This window comes from Rhinolophus hipposideros (genome assembly GCF_964194185.1).
Source record: "Rhinolophus hipposideros genome assembly, chromosome: 12".
Lineage (NCBI taxonomy): Eukaryota > Metazoa > Chordata > Mammalia > Chiroptera > Rhinolophidae > Rhinolophus > Rhinolophus hipposideros.
The window spans coordinates 61,873,938-61,894,506 of NC_138058.1; the positions used below are offsets into that span (position 1 = coordinate 61,873,938).

At 45.5% G+C, this 20,569-nt stretch overlaps 2 protein-coding genes across 4 annotated transcripts; one reads left to right on the forward strand and one right to left on the reverse strand.

Annotated features, from left to right (window-relative positions):
- The first annotated feature begins 61 nt into the window (after positions 1 to 61).
- Positions 62 to 14,970, forward strand: SF3B6 (splicing factor 3b subunit 6). Of its 2 annotated transcripts, XR_013994671.1 has the most exons (7): positions 180 to 365; positions 2,684 to 2,802; positions 6,717 to 6,855; positions 7,026 to 7,111; positions 10,462 to 10,617; positions 10,744 to 10,897; positions 13,603 to 14,970. XR_013994671.1 is itself a non-coding variant. In XM_081069465.1 (4 exons), the coding sequence occupies exons 1-4, from the start codon at positions 336 to 338 to the stop codon at positions 7,113 to 7,115; spliced, it is 378 nt and encodes a 125-aa protein (XP_080925591.1). In that variant the 5' UTR covers positions 62 to 335; the 3' UTR covers positions 7,116 to 7,345. The 2 variants fall into 2 exon arrangements, 1 of the variants encoding a protein (XP_080925591.1); XM_081069465.1 differs by lacking the exons at positions 10,462 to 10,617; positions 10,744 to 10,897; positions 13,603 to 14,970 and having other exon boundaries at positions 62 to 365; positions 7,026 to 7,345.
- FKBP1B (FKBP prolyl isomerase 1B) lies at positions 7,640 to 19,859 on the reverse strand. Of its 2 annotated transcripts, none has more exons than XM_081069466.1 (4): positions 19,674 to 19,859; positions 16,199 to 16,246; positions 12,212 to 12,324; positions 7,640 to 11,135 (listed from the first exon to the last, which is right to left on the reverse strand). In XM_081069466.1, exons 1-4 carry the CDS (start codon positions 19,708 to 19,710, stop codon positions 11,007 to 11,009), a joined length of 327 nt encoding a protein of 108 aa, XP_080925592.1. In that variant the 5' UTR covers positions 19,711 to 19,859; the 3' UTR covers positions 7,640 to 11,006. The 2 variants fall into 2 exon arrangements, with proteins under 2 accessions (XP_080925592.1, XP_080925593.1); XM_081069467.1 differs by having other exon boundaries at positions 10,524 to 11,180.
- Between the last annotated feature and the right edge of the window lie 710 nt (positions 19,860 to 20,569).

The following is a 20,569-nucleotide window of genomic DNA, read 5'->3' on the forward strand; positions in this document are numbered from 1 at the left end:
CTGCTCCGGGCCGCCCCGACCGGAACACCTCCCCTTCTTAAGCCGATGCCCCGCCCCTTTCGGTCCAGCGCCCGGAAGCGTGTTGGACATTCGCCTTTTAACCTTCCGGCCTCATAACTAACTCAGGCTCGTTTTGCCCCGGAGTCTTTTCGAAAGGGGATGTACGTCAGCACGTCTCTACGTGAGACGGCGGTATTCTGGCGTGTTGTAGCCGCTTCCGGCGGAGCCTGGTTGTTGTCCTGCTTTTGACGCCCTGTTGCGCTGAAACTGAGCGAGCTCCGGGGAGAGCGGAGGATTTTCAGTATTAGCTGCGGTAACCTCATCAGCCCGCGAAGATGGCGATGCAAGCGGCCAAGAGAGCGAACGTGAGTATCGGGGACTTCTGCCGAGGAAGGAGGCACTTCGCTGCTGGCCTTGCTCAGCGGCGTGGATCAGAGCACTCTTGGTCCTCCTCCGTCCCCAGGGTGGGGGAGCCCAGAAGGTGCTGTCCTGTCAGAGATTTCGTCCAGGCCGGCCCTTAGGAGTATGCTTTTTGAATCACGTGTCCGCCCCCGCGCCTTTGGAGAGTTCCTTCAGTCTCTTATCCTAGCGTCAGTGACAGCCTTGACCCTACAGCCGTGGTTGCTTCATCAGCATCTGGAACCTGGCGTCAGGGTCTCCTCGGCCTAAAAGTCAGTAGCACGGATGAGTCCCCAGTAAATAATAGTCAAGCACCAAGAGCCTACTGTGTACTAGTCTTGAGATAGGAAACAATTCATCAGTTATACTTACTGAACACCTACTACCGTACGTGCCGGACACTAGTCTAGGTATTGGAGTTACAGTAGTATGAGCAAAACAAAAAGCCCTATGCTCATGTTCTTCTGTTAGAGAGTGAGGTGTTGTGGAAACCATTAAAAAAATGGTCTCAAGAAAGAGAGTGGTCAACTCTAAGATGCTGAGAGGTACAGTAAGATGAAGACAGACAATTGGACATGGTGAGATGAAGACCTTTGGTAACCTCAATGAAATCATTTCAGTGGATGAAAACTTGGTTGTGGTGGGATGAAAAGAAGGTGGAAGTGGAGAATCTGGAGACTTCTCTTTTCCATGAGTTTTCATGTAAGTAGGGAGAAGAGAAATTGGACGATAGTTGACTTTTTTCTTTTTTTAAGATGCGTGATACTAGGTGTATGTGTATCCCAATGGCAGTAACTCAGTAAGTGGGAGAAACCGATGATACAGGAGAAAGATGGGTTAAGTTCAGGAGTGGTTGGAGTAGCGGAGGCATAGAGTAGAAAGGGAAAGTGGGTGCATATGTACTCCTATGAATGTAGATTGGTGGGTTTAGTAATATGAGGTACTTACCATTTGATCATAGCTATTTTCTGCCCTAAGTAGGAGCCAAGGTCATTTCCTAGGATGGGCAGGGAAGAGAAGGAGCACAAGAGTGAACTCTAAATGGGAGATACCTATTTGAAAGTCATCAACTCAGTGTGGAAACTATGTATGTGGTTAAGAGACCAAAGAGTGCATAGAATTAAGGAAAGGATACAAAGGGTCAAAAAAAGAAGTCTAAAGATAAAATTCTGTGGAAGAGCATATTATAATGGCAAAGAAGACTGAGAAGACCTAGCCTTAAAATTAGGAGAAAGCCAAGGAAATAAGAGTGTCAAGAAGGTAATAGTCAACAATGTCAGAGGCTCGGAGAAGTTAAGTACAATAAGAATTGAACACTGCAAGTGAAATGTCTTAGTGTGTAAAAGCACTTTGTCATCAGAGTGCTGGGGTGGAAGCTAGATTGTGGTAGGCTGGTGAGTGTCAGTGAAATAACGCATTTGAGGCAGTGAGTGTATACCCTCTTTCCAGAGGTTTGACTAAAAGGGAAAAAAAGAGCAACATAAGAATAATAAGTAAAAGCAGAAACCTTGGTTTGTTTTTCCTTCACTGTAATCCTAATACTATCTAGACTGGCATGTACATAAAGAAGTGCTCAGTAAGTATTTGTTGAATGAAAAGGCATCTAAATAAGTATTTTGTGGGGGTGGGGGGTGGGTGGTGAGGGTAAAGGGGATCAAATATATGGTGATGGAAGGAGAACTGACTCTGGGTGGTGAACACACAATGGGATTTATAGACGATGTAATTCAGAATTGTATACCTGAAATCTATGTAAATTTACTAACAATTGTCACCCCAATAAATTTAATTAAAAAAAATAAGTATTTTGTGTAATAATTGGCAGTACATAAGCAACTGCTCACCTGAGGAATAAAAGACACCAATGGTGAGGGAAAGCCTGTAAATTCAAAAGAGAGAAGAGATTGTTGTTGTAACAAGTTCCTGAGAAGATCAGAGAAAGGGTCATCAGTGAGAGTTTTATTGTCTGGCAAACGGAACGGTTCTCTTCATTCTTCCCCACATGTGTGTGAAGCATCAAGGACTTTTTAATGAGATTGGAAATCTTGTTTCAATGTAGTAACAGAAAGCCCCTTATTAGTTCCTACGAATAGTCTTACCTAAAACCATTGTCCAGTTGCTTTTCCAAAAAGCATGCCATTTTTAGTAATATTAGATTATAATTCTTGTTCTTGGCTTTTTTTTAACATATCTTTTTTTATTATGATAATTTATTATAAGAATTTTTTTAAACTGTAGCCCTCTTTCTCCTGATTATAATGATAATACATATTTCTCATTTTAGATTCGACTTCCACCTGAAGTAAATCGAATTTTGTATATAAGAAATTTGCCCTACAAAATCACAGCTGAAGAAATGTATGATATATTTGGGAAATACGGACCTATTCGTCAAATTAGAGTGTGAGTCTTACTGAGCTTTTTGAAATGTCATTTAAAGAAAACGATTGCATAATCTATAATCTTGGAATTATAGCTGACAGCAAGGCCTAACTGAGAGTTTAGAGACTAATAGATTGAAATCAGGGAGATGAGACTTTTTTGTAAAGTACAAATACCATCTGAGACCCGTGGTCCAGCTCCATGAAAGCCAGCAACTAGTATAAATGTGCTGATTACCTAAGAGTCCATCGGAGAGGATTTCTAAGGTTTTTATTTTCAGTTGGAATATCTCTTTCTTAATACATTATCTTTTGTGACCCGAGAGCTCTTTCTCGGCTTTTCCTTTTAAATGATTGCTATCCCTCTGGGAACCAAGAGCTACAAATACGTCATCGTTGGTACTCAAATAGGGATGAAAAGGAGGTCGTATAGACCAGCTGTCCTTTTTTAGGAGGTCTCAGTCCTTTGAATATTTGGTGAATATTTGATAAAAGCGTTGGACCCTTTTCACAGAAGAAAACACATATTTTACATATGATTTCAGTGGGGACATGGATTCTAGGTTAAGAAACCCTGTTCTAGACATGACAGAATGGTGCCCAGAAGCTCCCCTGACTTGAGGATTAGGAGACAAGGTTCTGCTTTCGGCCCTGATACTACCCATGTGACCCTAGACAGGTTGCCCTCCTTTTTTGGTTTTCTGTTTCCTCACATGCAAAATAATCTGGACAGATGGTGCCTTTTCAGCTCTTAACATGGAGGCAGCGTACTAAATTTACTGAAGTGGTTGTAAGATCTAGGTTCAAATAGTAACTGGGCACTTGCTAGTCTTGTGAAACTGGGCAAAATACTTCACCCCTGTAAGCTTCAACTATATGTGAAATACAGTTTTCCTGACCTCACTTAAAAGAATTTTAGGGAGGATCAAATTGATAGTGCTTATGACAGCACTTTGTCGTTGAGTAATTCCTTCTCTTGCTCCTGTAGCACCTTCCTTAGTTAACACGTGGCTTTGCTGTTTCTTCTTACTTGTCTGTCCTGCCAGCTTGTGAGCTCCTCCTCCAGGGCAGGTACCATTATTCTTTTCACTTTGTGTTGACAACTCTTGTCGTGCCTGATACATGTTAACCACCCTCTATAAGTAAGTGAATAATAATACAAAACCATAGTGTGGCTGTGATTAATTTATGAAGGTATACAGATTTTATTGATAGTACACAATTAAGAGATGGTTACATTAGCAAAGTTAAGAGAAAAGTTTGGTGTGCAAGAACTTGCGTCTAAATCATAGATCAAGAAACAGGTGTTTTTCTGTCCCATTGCTGAGCTCATGTTTTATGGCATACTTGGCACCTAGCACTGAGTGACCGACCTTCCCAGTTTACCCAGGACCCAGGGGTTTTCTGGGACGTGGACTTCCAATGCTAAAACCTGGACGGTCTTGAGCAATCAGAAATGATTGGTCACCTTACCTGGCATGTAGCAGACACTTGGTGCTTTGGACTTTTTAAAGCCCTTTCACACTTGTTTCCTCTTTTGATTATTAAAACCACACGTAAGATAGAGCAGGTCATAGAGTCTGATGTCATTATTTGACACATGAAGCAACTGGAGCTCAGAGAGCTTGAGTTACATGATTAGATTTTCTTATTTATGCTCTAAGCTTTTACCACCAATCAAGAAAATAATGTTGGCTTAGTACCTAACATAGTATAATAGCCCAAGAACGTTTTTTCAAAAATTAAAATTACAATGGATTTCTCAAGATAATGGGTTGATAATTAGGGCTGGGACACTTGAAATGGAGAGAGTCTCTTGCCATGGGGTAGTGTCTATCCCTGTTCTTCCTAAGAATATGTAAGAGAAAGAAAGGGAGATGCTTTTGTTTTGTTAGCTTCCTGGAGAAAGGATGTGTGAGAGAATGCCTGTTAGCACTTGCTTATTAGCACTTGCAGTATACATAGCACTGTGGGAGTAAAATGAAATACAAAACCATGTTTGCCTTTAAGGAATGTAAGTTTTTTTATGTATTATTCCAAAGGTAAAATTAGGTAGACTTAGGTAGGTTTTGGGAGTGGGGAAGTCCCCCGCTTTCATACTTGATGCATTCTTGAAAACGATTAAAAGACAAAAGTCCGAACATTGTTAGACTTCCCAGAGAGTAAAGAGTATTTATTATAAAATCCCTCATCAGGCCCATGCAAGCTGACAGAGAACATTCAGTGACACCGGCACCCTCCAACCATCCCTGCACTCTGCCTGTCCCACACCCTTTACAGGAAGCACAAGCTCTGACTGAGGCCTGGGACTGTAGTCTCATCCCTTCGCTTCCCATGGCCCGCTCCCTTTCCTTGACCGTATGCTGGGGCTATGGCAGCCCACGTCTTAACCCATATTCCACAGTTGCATTGGTGGCTGGAACACAGATGGAAGCAGGGGTCTCTTTTTATCACACCAGAGCGTAAGCTGAGTAGGCTCTCTGCCCACTGTCCCCGCTAACGAGCACATGGCCATCTGCTGCCTGCAGTTTGTTTCTCCTCACACTTCCCTACAGTACTTCCTCCCTTGACTGAAACTGGTGAGGTGAGGTGAGGAGAGGAGAGGAAGTGGCAAGGAACACCTACAGCCCTGTATCGGTGAGCAAGGTGCAGTTTTTCCTTCCAGCTGCCTTCCAGCATTCTGCTCCGGTCCGCAGGTAACCCTAGCCACAAGCATACTTCCACCCCAGTTTCTGCAGACGCCCAGCCCTTTCCCCAGCCAAAGGGCATTTTAATTCATGACAGTGCCGATTGTATTAAAAAAGAATGTAAAGGGCTGACTGTATTTCATTTTTAAAAGGCAAAGATTTTTCTAAGTGGAAGAAACTACATTAACTCACTACATTGGCAGACATCGTTTTCTGGCCATAAAGGATGATGGTTGACTGTTTTCTTATACCTATGTATCTCGTTTAGAGTTTTTCCATCTTCTTGGTAGGAGCTTCGCTCCCACCCACCACCCACAGACACAAAGTAGGTTTTATTTTTATGGATTTGATAAACCTTCGTAAAATATTGCCCACAAATGTATTTCCTACATTGATAGAGATCATCTTTAAGAATTGAAATTATAATTCAGTCATGGTGGGAGGATCTAAATCTTTAGCGATAAGGGACCAATTTCTAGGAGATAGTGTGATAAAGTATTGGTTCTGTTACAAAATCCCGTTCTAGACATTCCTGACTAGCAGGAGCTATCACTCAGTACTGTACTTTCCGGTATAAGGCAAAAATTGGGTCTTAGTATGAAAAGTTGGAAAGACTAGAACATGAAGATGGTGACAAAATTTCAAGCTAGTTCTTTGCTGTTGTTGCTTTAATAGCTGTTTGAGTATTCTTGATACAAGTGTTGGGACGGAGTCCCAGGAGAGCAGTGTGCAGGCTCTCTGCCTCACATGGAAAGGTGCTGGCTAGTTTGTTAGGTGGCCCTCAGCTGTAACCAGTTGGCCATTAGCCACTACTGTTTTGTAGCTCCTGTGGCTACCTTAGCAAGCGCAGATTGCAGGTAGTGCAGATCGTGTGGATCCTACTTCCTGTGTCTCGCCTGGACACCAACGGGACTGTGGTGCAGGAAGACCCCTTGTTGGGGGACTGGCAGATATTCGCTTCTTGTGTCTCGACCAGCCACCATCGAGAATAGACTATAGTGGTACGAACCCCCTATCCATGGCTCCGTTGTTTTTCCTTTTCGGCCTCAACATCTCCTGTGTTCACCTGCCGGGAGCTGATTCTGCATTACAATAAGTTCAACCTAGAGCTATTTTACTGAAAATAAAAACAAAAATTATCTAATTCAGGAAATTGCAGGCTTATCCAGCATACCTATCCAGAATGTTTATTTCTCCTAATGGTTTTCAGGTAAATGTGTATTTAATTAAGTCTGATTCATCTCTGCAGGGGGAATACACCTGAAACTAGAGGAACAGCTTATGTGGTCTATGAAGACATCTTTGATGCCAAGAACGCTTGTGATCACTTGTCGGGATTCAATGTTTGTAACAGATACCTTGTGGTTTTGTACTATAATGCCAACAGGGTAAGTATAGCAATGGTGCTTATTGAGTGGGGAGCGCATGTAAGAATTAGTGCAGAACTGTACCGATGAAGAGATGTATACTCTGAGTTCTTTTCTGGCTAGTGCTGTTAGTGAAATTCATTTGACTGTAGATTGGTAACTGTTGATTTTGGTGCTTACCACATTTTCAGGCATTTCAGAAGATGGACACAAAGAAGAAGGAAGAACAGTTGAAGCTTCTCAAGGAGAAATACGGCATCAACACAGATCCACCAAAGTAAACATTTTCTGCATTTGCATTTTGGACTGAAACCTGTGACTCACCACCACCCTTTTCCAGTTTTTAATTAATACTGAATATTGTGGTTTCTTATTCCAGATTCACAATAACCTGCTTGAAACTTTGATACATGTTAGAATATATTGTTAGTAAACTTGTAGCAATAACCTGCTTGAAACTTTGATACATGTTAGAATATATTGTTAGTAAACTTGTAGCTTTTTTGTAAAACGTGTTTTCTCTTGAACTTTCCCTTCCTGTTTGATACTAGAAAAAAAACAGCAGTTGAACCTTATCAGGAATTGTTTGGTGGTAGGTGGTCCTAGAGACTGAGCTTCTTGAGAGCAGGGACCTTTTTGTGTTCTGAATGCCTCCAGTGTCCATCCAGTGCTTAGCCATCAGGGGAACTTGTTAGAGTGTTATCATTATTGAGTGTCTATTAATAATGAAAATCTTCATAACAACTTAGTGAAGGTAGGTTTTGCAGATGTCATTTTTGCAGATAAAGAAACCAGAGTTCACTGTTGGATAAATGAATAAAATGCTTATATTAAAAGATGCTGTAACATCAACCAGTTATTAACCACGCTAGTACATTTGAATAATACTTGCTTTACAATTAACAAACACCCTTGTCAGTGTGGGTACCCTTGTCCTTAGAGGTCTATTCCAGAAATGGCCATTTAGATGACAGCACATTGTTAGAAATCTGATGTGGGTAGTGGTGTTGGTTGTTACATGTCTATGATTGTATTTATGTAGTCTTTCCGTTTAGTTAACGAGTGTTTGTATATTTTTGGACCTTAGTTCACAGTGTATCTTTGCCATAAGTAAAATACTTAATGCTTAGTCTTATAATCATGAGCTCCCATGGTATGGAAATAGTATGATTATTACCACATTCATCATAGCTTGGCAGCTTGGAGGAGATAGCTTTAATTTTCTTTTTATAGTTTAGGCATGGACCAAATGGAAAAATATGGACTAATGGTTTTATATACAACTATAACTCAAAACCAACTTGAAGAGTACAAGGACTGAATCATTTAAATGGTCAAAGAGTATCTATTTTTAAATGCATTTAGCTTTGAAATCTATCATTACTTTAAGAAAATGGGCTATTTTATACTTCTTGTACTGTCTTATCAAAGCCTACTATTGAAAATGAAGAAATAAGTGTTTTATTATGTCTGAGTGCTTTTTGAAAGCACTGTAAAAGAATTAGAAAGAGTCATTTTTAAGAAGCACAGGCAGATGACAAAGGAACCATAGTTGTAATTTTCTTGTGCGTGCTTTTGTGAATTCCTCATTAACTTTTGTAGTGCGTGATGTGCCTTTTGGTATTTACAAACGTAAAAAGAATTTTCTAAAAAACTTTTGTGAGGGGAAAACAAATTAGACTTCCAATGTGGTTTATCTAAGTGGCAGATCGGCTTGCCTGTAATATAGCTGTCTTAAGGTAATAACAAGGCGAAATTCCTATTATTGACAGTTATGGCCGGTCCATCATTTGGATTAATGTATCCGTTAGCTGAATTTCACGACCTAAAGTTAAAGAGTTTTAAAAATTTCCTCTGTTTGACACTTTTGTAGCCTGTCCCTGTTAAGTTGTAAGAACTTGAATTCAGTGGACAATTGAGTACCTAGTCTGCCAGGACAGTGTGGGCCTAGGTGTTGAGGCTATGGTTACAGTTGGTTCTCTGTATTGGGTATCTAAGGCTCAGTTTTTTCAAACTGCTTTTAAGCGTGCAAGGGTTGATTGTTTCCATGCACATGTATGTGCATACATCTGTGCCAGAGCTGCTTTACATTCTTGTATGTTAAATTTTGAGTTTCTAAGAAAGATTTTCTATGACTAGAGCGTGTATTGACTGAAAGTTTGAAAATGACTGAAATGACATAGATCTCATCATCACTCTCCTGCTTAACAACTTTCAGTGGCTCTCACAGGACAATGTCCAAACTTGTCAGCATTTTGAGTCATGATTTTCTGCATTGTCTTAAGAGCTCCAGTAAAGCAGGGTCTGCAAAGCCTAGCATATCCTCTCCAGGTGCTAGCGAGTAGGTATTTGCATTTTTTGGTTTGCTTTGGTTCTCCTGCTGGCTGTCTCCTTTTACCACCTGGGCTATAAATACTCTTAAGATCTTTTATATGACTCCACAATGGATACCTGCAGCGGTCCTTGGTGCCATCTTTAGTTGTCCTGTTGGTGTCACAGTGGATAACATGAGATGTCTTTTGTACAGGCTGAGTTCTGATAAATTGTCATAGACATTTGTGTCATTAAGGAAAGCTGGGAGCTAAGACATTCTGAAGGGAACACCCCAGAAAGGAGTGAGGGCAGCACCCTCTGGCTGGTCTAGTCGCACAGCAGAAGTGAGCCCAGGGACTGGGTGATTAAAGCCAAGGCAGCCCCTTTCTCATTAGTCTCTCCATCTTAAAGCACTGCCTCTTAACTCCTCAATCCTCAGCAGAGGAATACACCATGACTTCCTGGAGACAAAAGGGATAGCTGAAGTAGCCAAGATGACGTGGCCTCATATCATATGTATGACATCATGTAACATGAATCAGTGAGTCTATGAAGGAAACTAACAGTACCGTTACAGGCCCCTCCTCAATCTTAGCAACTTCAAGCCATCGCTGACAGAATAACCCTGACTGGCTAAAAGCTTTTCTCATCTAGGCCAGCTAAAAGAAAACTCTCTTAGCCACATTGTCCTAGGCTTTTCTGATGAACACACAACCCACCCCAATAAGTGGGATGGTTTTAAAACCTAACTGGGAATTCCCATGATTTACTGTAAATGTCAATGAAATTCAACAGTAGAAACAAGTTCAGAGTGATGCATTCTTCTCAGAAGTGATTCCCCAGGATAAGAGCAAATCTAGATGAAATGCAGCAGTTAATGTGAAAACAAGTTCAGAATCACATTCTTTTCAAAATGACGTCCCAGTGCGAGTTAGTGCATGGCTCCCAGGCCTACCATACCTTCATTTGTTCATACGCACAGTGTTCTTTTCCATCCAGGTGAGGAGAGCAGATCCCTGTCAGTCCAAACAAGTAGAGATTGTAAGATCACAAAGTGCTCAAACCCCACATTTGATTGCTAAGCTACAGGATTTGAACACAATATATTCCTTTTAGTTAGTCAGGGGAGAATTCTGAGCATGTGAGATGTGTGGCAAGTAATACCTACTATATAGGGCTTCTTAAAGGATTGGTGGTAATTTTGTATAAAAATCTATAGAATAAGGCCCAGCATGTACAATACCTTGTAGCTGTTACATTTATTATCGCTCTTCTGGCTACTTGGAAGGCTCCTTTCCACTCTTTTTCCCATAGAGCAACTGGCTTATGTGGCCCTTCAAGCCCTTCCTACCTACAATAAGGATGGACAGGACTTTGTCAAGCACAGAGCCTTTATTTTACATATCATTTCCAAAGAGGACATCTTGGAAGTCAGCAGCCAACAATTTCTAAGAGAAAGTGACAGCGAAGGTAACTGGCTCAAGTCCCTCTGTGTACACCACGTACATTTCATGTCTGAGCACCTTGTGTGTCTGGCTTAGGTGAAGGTAAGGCAGTGTAGATTGTGCAAACAAGAAATCTGTGTTCTGTGTTCAGGAATGCCTACTACATGCATCACGCAAAATGCACAACCTGAAATGCTTCCATCTGCGCAACCGAAGTGTCCTCAAGCAAAGATATGCGTGAACAATGATGAACACATACAGAGTGACTTAGGCAGAGAGAAGGGACCGTGCCGTGGGGCAGTGAGGTAAGCACACTGATCAGGAGCCCCGAGCAGGCGGAGCCATCCCAGTGGCGGGGCAGGCCAGGAGGGTGGGCAGCGGCCTTGTCCGGTCATCTCGACTTCCTTCCTGCCTTCACTCTAAGTTGAGCAGCTCCACGTCAAAGATGAGGGTGGCATTGGCTGGGATGACACCGGGGTGGCCCGTGGCTCCGTACGCCACATCGGGGGTGCAGGTCAGCTTCGCCCTCTGCCCCAAGCTCATCTAGCAGGGATGGGGGCAGATGGGGAGAGGAGAAAGAGGACCCAGCTTGATTTAAAAGAAAAAAGTAAGGTAACTATGGCATTTTCCCAAACCATCCTCATAGTAACTGAAGATCTGAGATGAATTTCTTATACGTGGCACAATGAAGTTGTGCTACGAGCTGTAACACGTGCAGATTCTGCCTCAGAATAGCAGAAACTTGACTGGGGGACGGTCACTTCCACAAAGTAATCTCGAATTCATCCACAAACATTGCTGGTTAGTGTATGACCCGGACACTTCTATTTGTCCATAATTGTTCCTCACTCTCTTCCTAAGAAACCTATAGATGGTATAAAAGGGCACACGCACACTCAAGTAGGTGACAGAACCAGTTCATCAGAGAGGTGAGAGGTTAGAGGCCACAGCCAGATGGAGGCGAGTAAGAGAACTGCTCTCAGGGAGTGTCATCTGACCACCGACAGAGGAAGAGAGCTTGAACAAGGACTCTTGACTGGTCACCAAGACCTGGCTGGGCATTGGGGAAACAGCTGGTGAAATTTGAAAAAAGAGATTTAAAATTTTGGATAACTTAAAAAAAAAAAAAATTGAATAACTGACTCGAAAATTTGAATAGATTGGTTAATAGTATTGTATCAATGTTAATATCCTGGTTTTGATCATGATTATGTCACATGTTAACATTTGGGGGAGGTAGGTAAAGAGCATATGGCAACTCTAGTATTTCTGCAATATTTTTGCAAATCTAAATTTTTTAAGTTAAAAAAAATTTAAAACTTGGCCCACCCCCCGCACTGTTCTTCTGCCTCAGTCCTGGACAGCTGGTAGCTCACAGGCCTCCGCAGCTAATAGTGAGCAAGCCTGGGGGATATGCTTGGGATGAGAACCCCCAGTGACAAAGGAGTCATGCTAGCAACACACAGGGTGGGGACACAAAGCCAGAACTGAAACTAGACGGCATTGCCAGCCCTGGCAGCAGAGGCAAAGCAGTAGTGGTGTGTGGCGGTGGGGGGGCAGACTGCCAAGCCCAGACGCCCGTCGCCTCAGATCGCCCTCACCCAGGGTCCTCATCCTACCTGGGCTGCGCCCTCTTCAAAACCCTTGATGACTTCCTGTTTGCCAATTCTGAACTTGAAAGGTTTGTTTCTGTCTCTGGAGGAATCAAATTTCTTCCCATTTTGGAGCATTCCTAGGAAAGCAAGAATAAAGTGGAAAAGAGCTGTGCTCGTGAGTCAACTCAGGTTTCAAATGTCAAAGAAGGAATTCCTATTCTGCACAAACCTCTTCCCATCTTCCCCGTCTGTCCTGTTGCCCAAACAAGAAACCTGGACTCTTCCTTCTGTCTTACCCAACGTATAGCTTATCACCAACTCCTCTATATGTTGGGGATCACCTGTTTTCTCCTTTTTTAATACACATCTGATATTACTCCCTTGCTTACCACACTTCAGTAGCTTCCGCATGGCAAAACCTAAATGCCTACATGGCATACAGGGGCTTCAAGATCTGGCTGTTGCCAGCCCTCTGTTCTCCCCTTCCTGCCCTTTCCCCTCCCCTGTCTTCTTCTGGTCACACTTTTCTCAAATAGTTGCACTTTACAACTATTTTGGGGCCACTTCCTCATCCTGAAGATGTTTCCACAGGCATTCTCTCTTCTGGTTGAATCCTCACCTGGTTTTCCCAAGATTCCCCCAACATGCAAAACCCAAAGGAACAGTGGGAGGTGACTCAGCCCATCAGTGGCGGCCTCCAGACCCCATGCAAACAAGGCTGTTTGAGCCCGGAATACCGCACATGATTGCTGTCTTCAGCAGTTGGGGCTTCCCTCCAGCTGTAGATGCCTGGTCATCCCTGATGTACGTGTGTTGTCTCAGTCCAGCTGCCTGAGGCCCAAGAGCTGCTTTCCTACCATATTTCCCTGAAAACAAGACCTAGCCGGACCATCAGCTCTAATGCGTCTTTTGGAGCAAAAATTCATATAAGACCGGGTCTTACAGTAAAATAAGATTCTGCCTTCACTCTGGCACTAACTCCTTGTGTGAAGTTAGGCAAATCATTTCCTTTCTCAGGGACTTGCCATGTTGAACATGGGAGGTCTGGGCCATTGTCTGGGCATCTGTGATTCCTCTTCCTAATTCCTACGACTTACATGTATACAGCGGACAGTCATCACTTATTTTCTGGGTAGGATAAATTGGGCTCTTGCCCTGGGTACTAAATCAGGCAAAGGATGAAACCCTATAGCTATACAGATGGATACTAAGGAGATCATATACAAACTCACGCATACGCACAGGCACTTAGGCACACGTACTCTGAACAAAAACCCTGCTGGCCAAACAGATGCTAACAAAATACTTAGATACACAGATCCACACAGAGTCACACAGACATATGTGGATAGGCACACATATACATTCACACACTCCATTTAAAGACTGACTTTCTCATTCCCCAATTTCTTCAGGTTTCATATGATTTAATGCACTTCAATTCATATACAGTTATCTACTGCTACATGTTCAGCCAAAACTGTGCAATGCAGAAACACCCACGTGTGTATGATACTGGGTTTGACAAAGGTACCACTGCAGTACAGAGGATAAAGCATGGTGTTTTGGATTAGTGTTGCTGGATCCACTGCAAATCCATGTGGGGGAAAATGAACATTGACCCCTACTTCACCCACACACAATAATCAATCCCTGATGAATCAGAGACCTAAATATGAAAGATAAAATAATAAAGTTTATACGAGATAATAAATAGAAGAATATCTTCATAACGTAGGGATAGACAAAGTTTTCTGAACTGAACACAAAAAGTACCAACTACAAAGGAAAAAGATTGATATGTGGGACTTAATGAAAATGAAGACCTTCTGTTCAAAATATGCCAATAGAAGAGTAAAAAGGCAAGGCATGGCATGGGAGATGTTTGAACTAGGTGTAACCAACAAAACACTCATATCCAGAATACATAAAGAATTGTTATACATCAAGAGAAAAAGAACCTAATTTTATTTTTTTAATGGACAAAATGTTTTTTAAATGATCCAAATGGCCAAAGGGCACATGAAAAGCTACTCAACTTCGTCAGTCATCAGGGCAGTGCAAGTCAAAACCACAATGAGATGCCACTGGACACCCAGAGTGGGCCCCAAACAAAACAAAAACTGGCAATACCAGTGTTGATGAGGAAGAAGGAGAAGTGGAACCCTCCGACATTGCTGGTGGAAGTGGAGACTGGCACGTTAGTAACCTATTTATTTGCCGTATCTGCTAAAGCTGAGCAGATAGAACCCTGTGCCCTAGCAATTCCACTTCCGGTACCTACCAGCCGAAATGTGTATAGGTGTGCACCAAAAGACATCTACAAGACTGCAAAGCAACGCTGTTCATGATGACCCAAAACTATAAACAACCCAAATGCTCATCAACTGTAGAAAGGATACATCGTACTATAGTCATACAATGAACTGTACAGGAATAAAAAAGAACACACTACTCTGGATAAATCTCACAGACATAATATTGAGTGAAATAAGCCAAACACAAAAGAGTACATGTTCTGTGATTCCATTTATAGGACATTTAAAAACAGGCAAAAGCAATCCCTGGAGACAAAAGTCAGAACACTGCTTATCTTTACGAAGGTGTAATGACTGGGAGAAGGCAAGAGGCAGACTCCTGGGGATGCTGGAAATGTCGATGTGAAGCTAGGGGGTGGTTACCGACGTGCAATCACTTTGAAAAATTTCATGGAGCTGTACATCTTAGGTTTAAGTTCTCTACTGTATTTATATTTAATAAAAAAGTTTAGCAAAAAGTCCCATAAAGTCGCCTGTTGTGTTTGATGAGACAGAGCCACTCAGGGCTGGTCAGTGTTTAATGCACGTTGCCTTTTCTTTGTATGTATTGTGCAAAGTCTTTGCAAAAGGATATTGTGGTTTCAGTAACTTGATAAGTATAGATCTGTCTGCCACATGACAACAGATAAATCAATTACACAGGTCAGAGGCCCCAGAAGGCTCAAGGTAATTAGGCCACATCACCGGGAGATAAAACAGCACCAGCCAGCTGACGTCAGCGACTGGCAACACAGCAGTGGAGAAATACCCACACTCTGCCCAGAATGAACCTGGCACTTCACACTGGCCCAAACTGCTAAAAATGGCCCCATCTCAATATGCCCTAGAATTGAAACTGGCCTCACTGTCTGCTAAGTGGCTGTCACCAGGTTGCCACATTAGGAAGCAGGTCACAAGGCAGAGCATTCACCCCGCTTTGGGGAAAACACCTGCTCGTGATCTTCCGGCCAGCGGTCCTCAGGAACTCCATCTAGAATATTCCTCAGCCCACCTGGCCTTCCAATACAGATCATCCAAGAGGGACTGGCAGAGACGCGGGGCCCTCCGGCTCCCACAGCACTGAGACAAGCACTGCTGTCACCCTACCCTCACTGCACCAGAGCCTCTGGGTGACGTGTCTGCCTGCCCCAAGCCCCCACAGCCCCAAATAAGGTAGGAATACTTTGTTATCTTTGTGCCCCCAGTGACCAGCATGGCATCTTGTGCACAGTAGATGCTCGATAACAGTAGGCTGAATGGAATAGTCTGTTTCTGAAACAAAAAGGAAGGTCTGAGGAAGCCACCCTCCTCTTCTCTAATAATACTAGAGGATCAAAAGAGATTCTACAGGGAGGGTCAGGGCTCTCAGAGCTGCAAGAAGGGATTTCCAAGTATCAGACACAACCAGGAGGGCCAGGGCTCCACTCTGCCCACAACAGAGGGAAGAGGAATGGAGGGACTTGACTCATTAGAGGCTGGCACTGCCGATGACTCTTGCTGATATAAGTGGGAAGGGGTTAACCTTGTAAGCCCCTTTTCTCATTCCCGCAAGGCTGGCTGGGAGAAGTGGGGGATAGCTGGGTTCCAGGGAGACTTGGCTGCCTTGGGCTTTGGGCCTGATCTGGGGGAGCAGATACCTCTGCCGAGGAGGATCAGAGGAAACACCTACCTCGGGAGGAGCAGGTCTGATGAAGGTTAAGGGAGCAAGGCCTACCTGTGTAGTGCACCACACACGTCTGGCCCTTCTTGGGAAATGTCCTTCCTGCAAGGAGATATGAGGGCAGATAAGTGAATAAGGTGTTAGAAAAAGTCACCTGGGACATTCAGGTGTGATTGTGACCAAGAGCCCTGGCCTACATCCCCTCCATACCAGGGAGATGCCCATGGCTCTAGTTCCAGCTCTATGGCTTGTATGAGCCAGATTAGTCACTTCCTCTCTGGACTTGATTTCAACTTTATTCCCTTGGGTTCCTCGACTCCACTCTCTCCTGATTTCTGTTCTTTAATTGCTCCTTTTACTTTCCTTCATTCCACAAACACTCACTGACAGCCTACTATGCGCCAGAAACACAGAGCAATGTATGAATTCATACATTGTTAGGGAAACACACATAAATGGTAGATTCTAATGCAGGGTGATGTCTGGGATCAAAGATGAATAAACACAAGCATTCACAAATATTTACGGAATACCCTCTATGTGCAAGGCCTGGGCCTTCTTGAGGGGCACAGCAGTGAACCATACAGACAAAATCCCTGCTCTTTGGGAGTTTACATTCTTATGGAGGGAGACAAATGATCCTCAAATAAACAAGATAATTATGGGTTATGATAAATTCTCTAAAGATGAATTGTGGAAAGAAAGATACCGTGGGACAAGCCATTTTAGAAAGGGTGGTCCAGGATGGCTTCTCATTTGAGCTGAGACTTAAAGAACATGCAAAATGCTGGGGAAAGCACTGCAGGAAGAGGGAGCAGCAAGCGCACAAACCATGAGGCAGGAAAGGATCAGTGCATTTGTAGACTAGAAGGGAGGCCAGGTGACTGGAAAGAAGGGAAGGAAGAGGAGATGAGTGGGAAAGAGCACCCTGCCGGGCTTTCCAGAACTGGATTTAATTCTAAGTGCAATAGGAAGCCACTGGAGAGTTTTAAGTGAGAATGACATAATCTGAATTAAGATTTTATAAAATCACTCTGGCTGCTGTGTGGAGGGTGGACAGCCAGGCGCCTGTTGCAGTATTCCAGACAGGAAATCAATGATGGTTTGAATTAACGTGGTGGCAGCAGAGAAGAGAGCAAACAAGATTGGAGATATATTTTGGAAGTGGAGCTGACAGGGTATGCTAATGGAGTGGACACGGGGTCCAGGATGAGAGAGAAGAAATCAAGCACAATGCCTGGATTTTTAGTTTGGGTGCCTGGTTGGATGGTGGAGTGAATTCCTGAGATGGAAGGAACAGCTTTGTGCAGGTGGCAATCTTGAGATGCCTATTAGACATCTGAGTTTACTCTGCAGATAGGCAGATAGTCTGCACTGGAGGTATAAATCTGGGTGGAATCTAAAGCCATAGGGCTGGACAACAATGCCTTGGGAGGGCTAACAACTGAGCCAACACTTAGGGGACTCCAGGGGAACCTGCAGGAGGGAGCAACTAACTGTGGGTGTCAGGGACAGCATCAGGAGAGGAGATCATGATGAAACCAGGGTCTTGAAAGATGAGCAGCTTGCCAAAGGAAGTAAAGGGAGATAATGTGGGAACAGTGAACGACACGTGCAAAGGCCTAGAGTCAAGCATTGTGGGGGCCCTATCTGATTCACTGCTGTAACCCTAGGGCCCAGCACACAGTACATGTTCAATAAATATTTGCTGAATGACTGGTGTGTTTAACCACTTACAGGCAGCTTGCTAAAGCTGAAGAAAAAGTTGGTAGTGGGGGTAGGGACTGGAAGTGAGAGATGAGGATGTAGTGTGGAAGTTAAGAGATAGGTGACATCACCATCTGCCTGGAGAAGGAGATGGAAGACTCATTAAAATAGTTGACGCCTGGGGAGGGACATGGTCAAAAGGGCATTTGAAAGAGTCCTCAGGCTGTGAATATGAGTGAAGGTGAGGTGGGGAGAGCAGACTAGAGGCTGTGCAGAAATCCAGGTGAAGATGATGGGGGCCAGAACGGAGGCAGGGGATGGTGCCTAGAGAGATTCAGCAGGACTGGACAGGACTTGGTGTGGGGCTTGACCAAGACAGGTGTCCCCAGCACGGCAGCATACGTGTTGACATATTCATCTGCATATTGCTCTCCTGGGTTACAGCACAGTTGTCTGACCTTTTTGTGCTTCCCTGACTCAGGGGTTTAAACCAGGCTGAAAGCAGAAGGCCACCACTCCTCCAGACTTTCCCTAAAAATCGAATCCTCCTCAAGGGGAAATGCCCCTTGTCCCTGGCCAGGGAGGGAAAAATAGGAGAGAAAATTCTAAAGGCTTCTTTGAGCCAGAGAAAGGAGAGGAGATCTCCATTCCCCCCCACCGCCTCCACAGACCTGTATGGCGGTTCCCTGGGAGGGTGACAAGTTCTCAGGGATATGTTTCCCGACCCAGCACCATGGTTGCCAGCGTGGGCAAAGGAGCTGTACCCTACGGATGATCCTGTGTGGTGCTGAGGCTTCCAGGGACCGCTGCCTTTCTATAAGGAGTGGTCTGGAAGTAATTTCCGGGGGCGAGGCCGGGGGGGGGGGGGGGGGGGGGGGGGACAGTATTCTCTGACGTGGAGTTTGCCTGTCAAATCCTGCAGAAATAGGGGCTCCAGTCTGAATTAAGTTCTGTTTAACAAATAAAGACATAGCTATTCCTTGCACACCCACACCCAGTTATACAAGGGTGACGCCTGGGGTGTCTGGCTCGGGAAATGAGTGGTGCCAGTCCCGGAGGCAGGGAACCGGGAACACGGAGTTCTGTTTGGACTTGCTGACTTCGAGGTCCCGGTGGCACGTCCAGGTAGAGGTTGAGCAGCAGTTGGAAGGATGGACCACCCGGAACTCAGGTCAGAGGTCTGGGCTGGAGGCTTAAGTTCGAAGGCCCTCCGTTTGCAGACGACACTGAAAGCCATGGAGTGGAGTGGACAGGATGGCCAGAGGATGAGTTGGGCGGGGAGGATAAAGCGAGATGCAGAGGCGGGGGGAGCGCAGCTCCTCGCCTAGACTGTCTGGGTCCCCACCGCGTCTCATCCCACCCGCAGGCGGCCGCCCGACCTCCAGCCTAGCGGGGGGCGCGTTAGAAGGGGGTTGTCCCGAGCGGAAGAGACCCCAAAGCATGTCCTTCCCGTGTTTCTTGAGCTCACATAGCAGTGCAGAGAAAGCGGAGGTAAAACCCGGCCCTGGGAAGTCAGCGGTAGCGGATAACTGAGCGCTTCCAGCCGCCGCAGCGGCAGCCCGCGGCCCCCGGGCGGTGGCGAGCCGCAGACCCCCGCCTCCTGGCCGCCGCCTCCGTTCCCCCAGGTGAGCCGGCGCGGAGGGGATGGCGGGGGACCGTCTCCTAGACCTCCAGCGATTCCGTCTGGGGTGTCCTGCCGCCGCCCCCACCCTAGGCACCCCCCTCTTCGGGCACCCTCCGCGCCACCCCCGAATCACACCCCCGCCCCTCGTGCTCCCCACCCCCGAGACCCCTCCACTCCCCCGGCTCGGCCGCCCGGTACCGTCTCCTGGGGAGATGGTCTCGATCTCCACGCCCATCGCAGTCCCCCTGGCCCCGCCTCCGAGGGTCCCCTCTTCTGCCGCGACCCCGGTTTGGCTCCGGCCGCGGCCCCGCTGGCGCTCCGACTCGTCTCCCCGCCGCCACTGCAGAGCCGGAGGAGGTGCGGCGGGAGTCGGGACCTGCGCGGGGTGGGGCCACGGGCAAGGGGGCGACGGGGCGGAGCGGCACGGAAAGGTGGGGGCGGCGGGGCGGGGCCCTGGGGCGGGACCCTGGCCTGACGCGGCTGCCCCGGAGCCTGACCAGGCTGCAGATCACTGACCCACTGATTGGGGCGAATGTTGAGCGAGGAACGCAGACACTGGCGCACGCACCCACTCGCCCATCTGTCCATCCGTGCAACACTTATTTATCTGCTCTGGGGAGTGCACGCGGTCTCACAGGCGAGGGGAAGGCCAGCAACCAAACCAAGCCTTCAATGAGATGCTCTCGCTGCCACGGGGTTCAGAACGTTATGGCAGCACCAGAGAGGTACCTGCTTTGGCTGGGCTGCCCAGACCTGCAGGCGCAAGCTGGGGGATGGGGGGGTGGGGGGGGGAGGGAGGAAAGGGTCATTGATGACCCCACCCCCTCTAAGCCTTTATGCACCATCCCAGGTAGCTCTGCCGCGTGCACAGGTGCGTTCCCACCTTCAAGGCGAAGAACTGCACCCTGGGGATGCCAATTGAATTAAGACACAATCACTCTCCTCAAGGAACCAAATCTGTGATGGAGAGGGACACAGTTACGACGCGGAGTGATTCTGTGTGGGATGGATGCACGGACTGCCTTGAGTTCCTCCTCCACTCAAAAGAGATCCAGGAATCCGTAAAGAGTTTTGGAGGAAGTAGCATTTGCTTG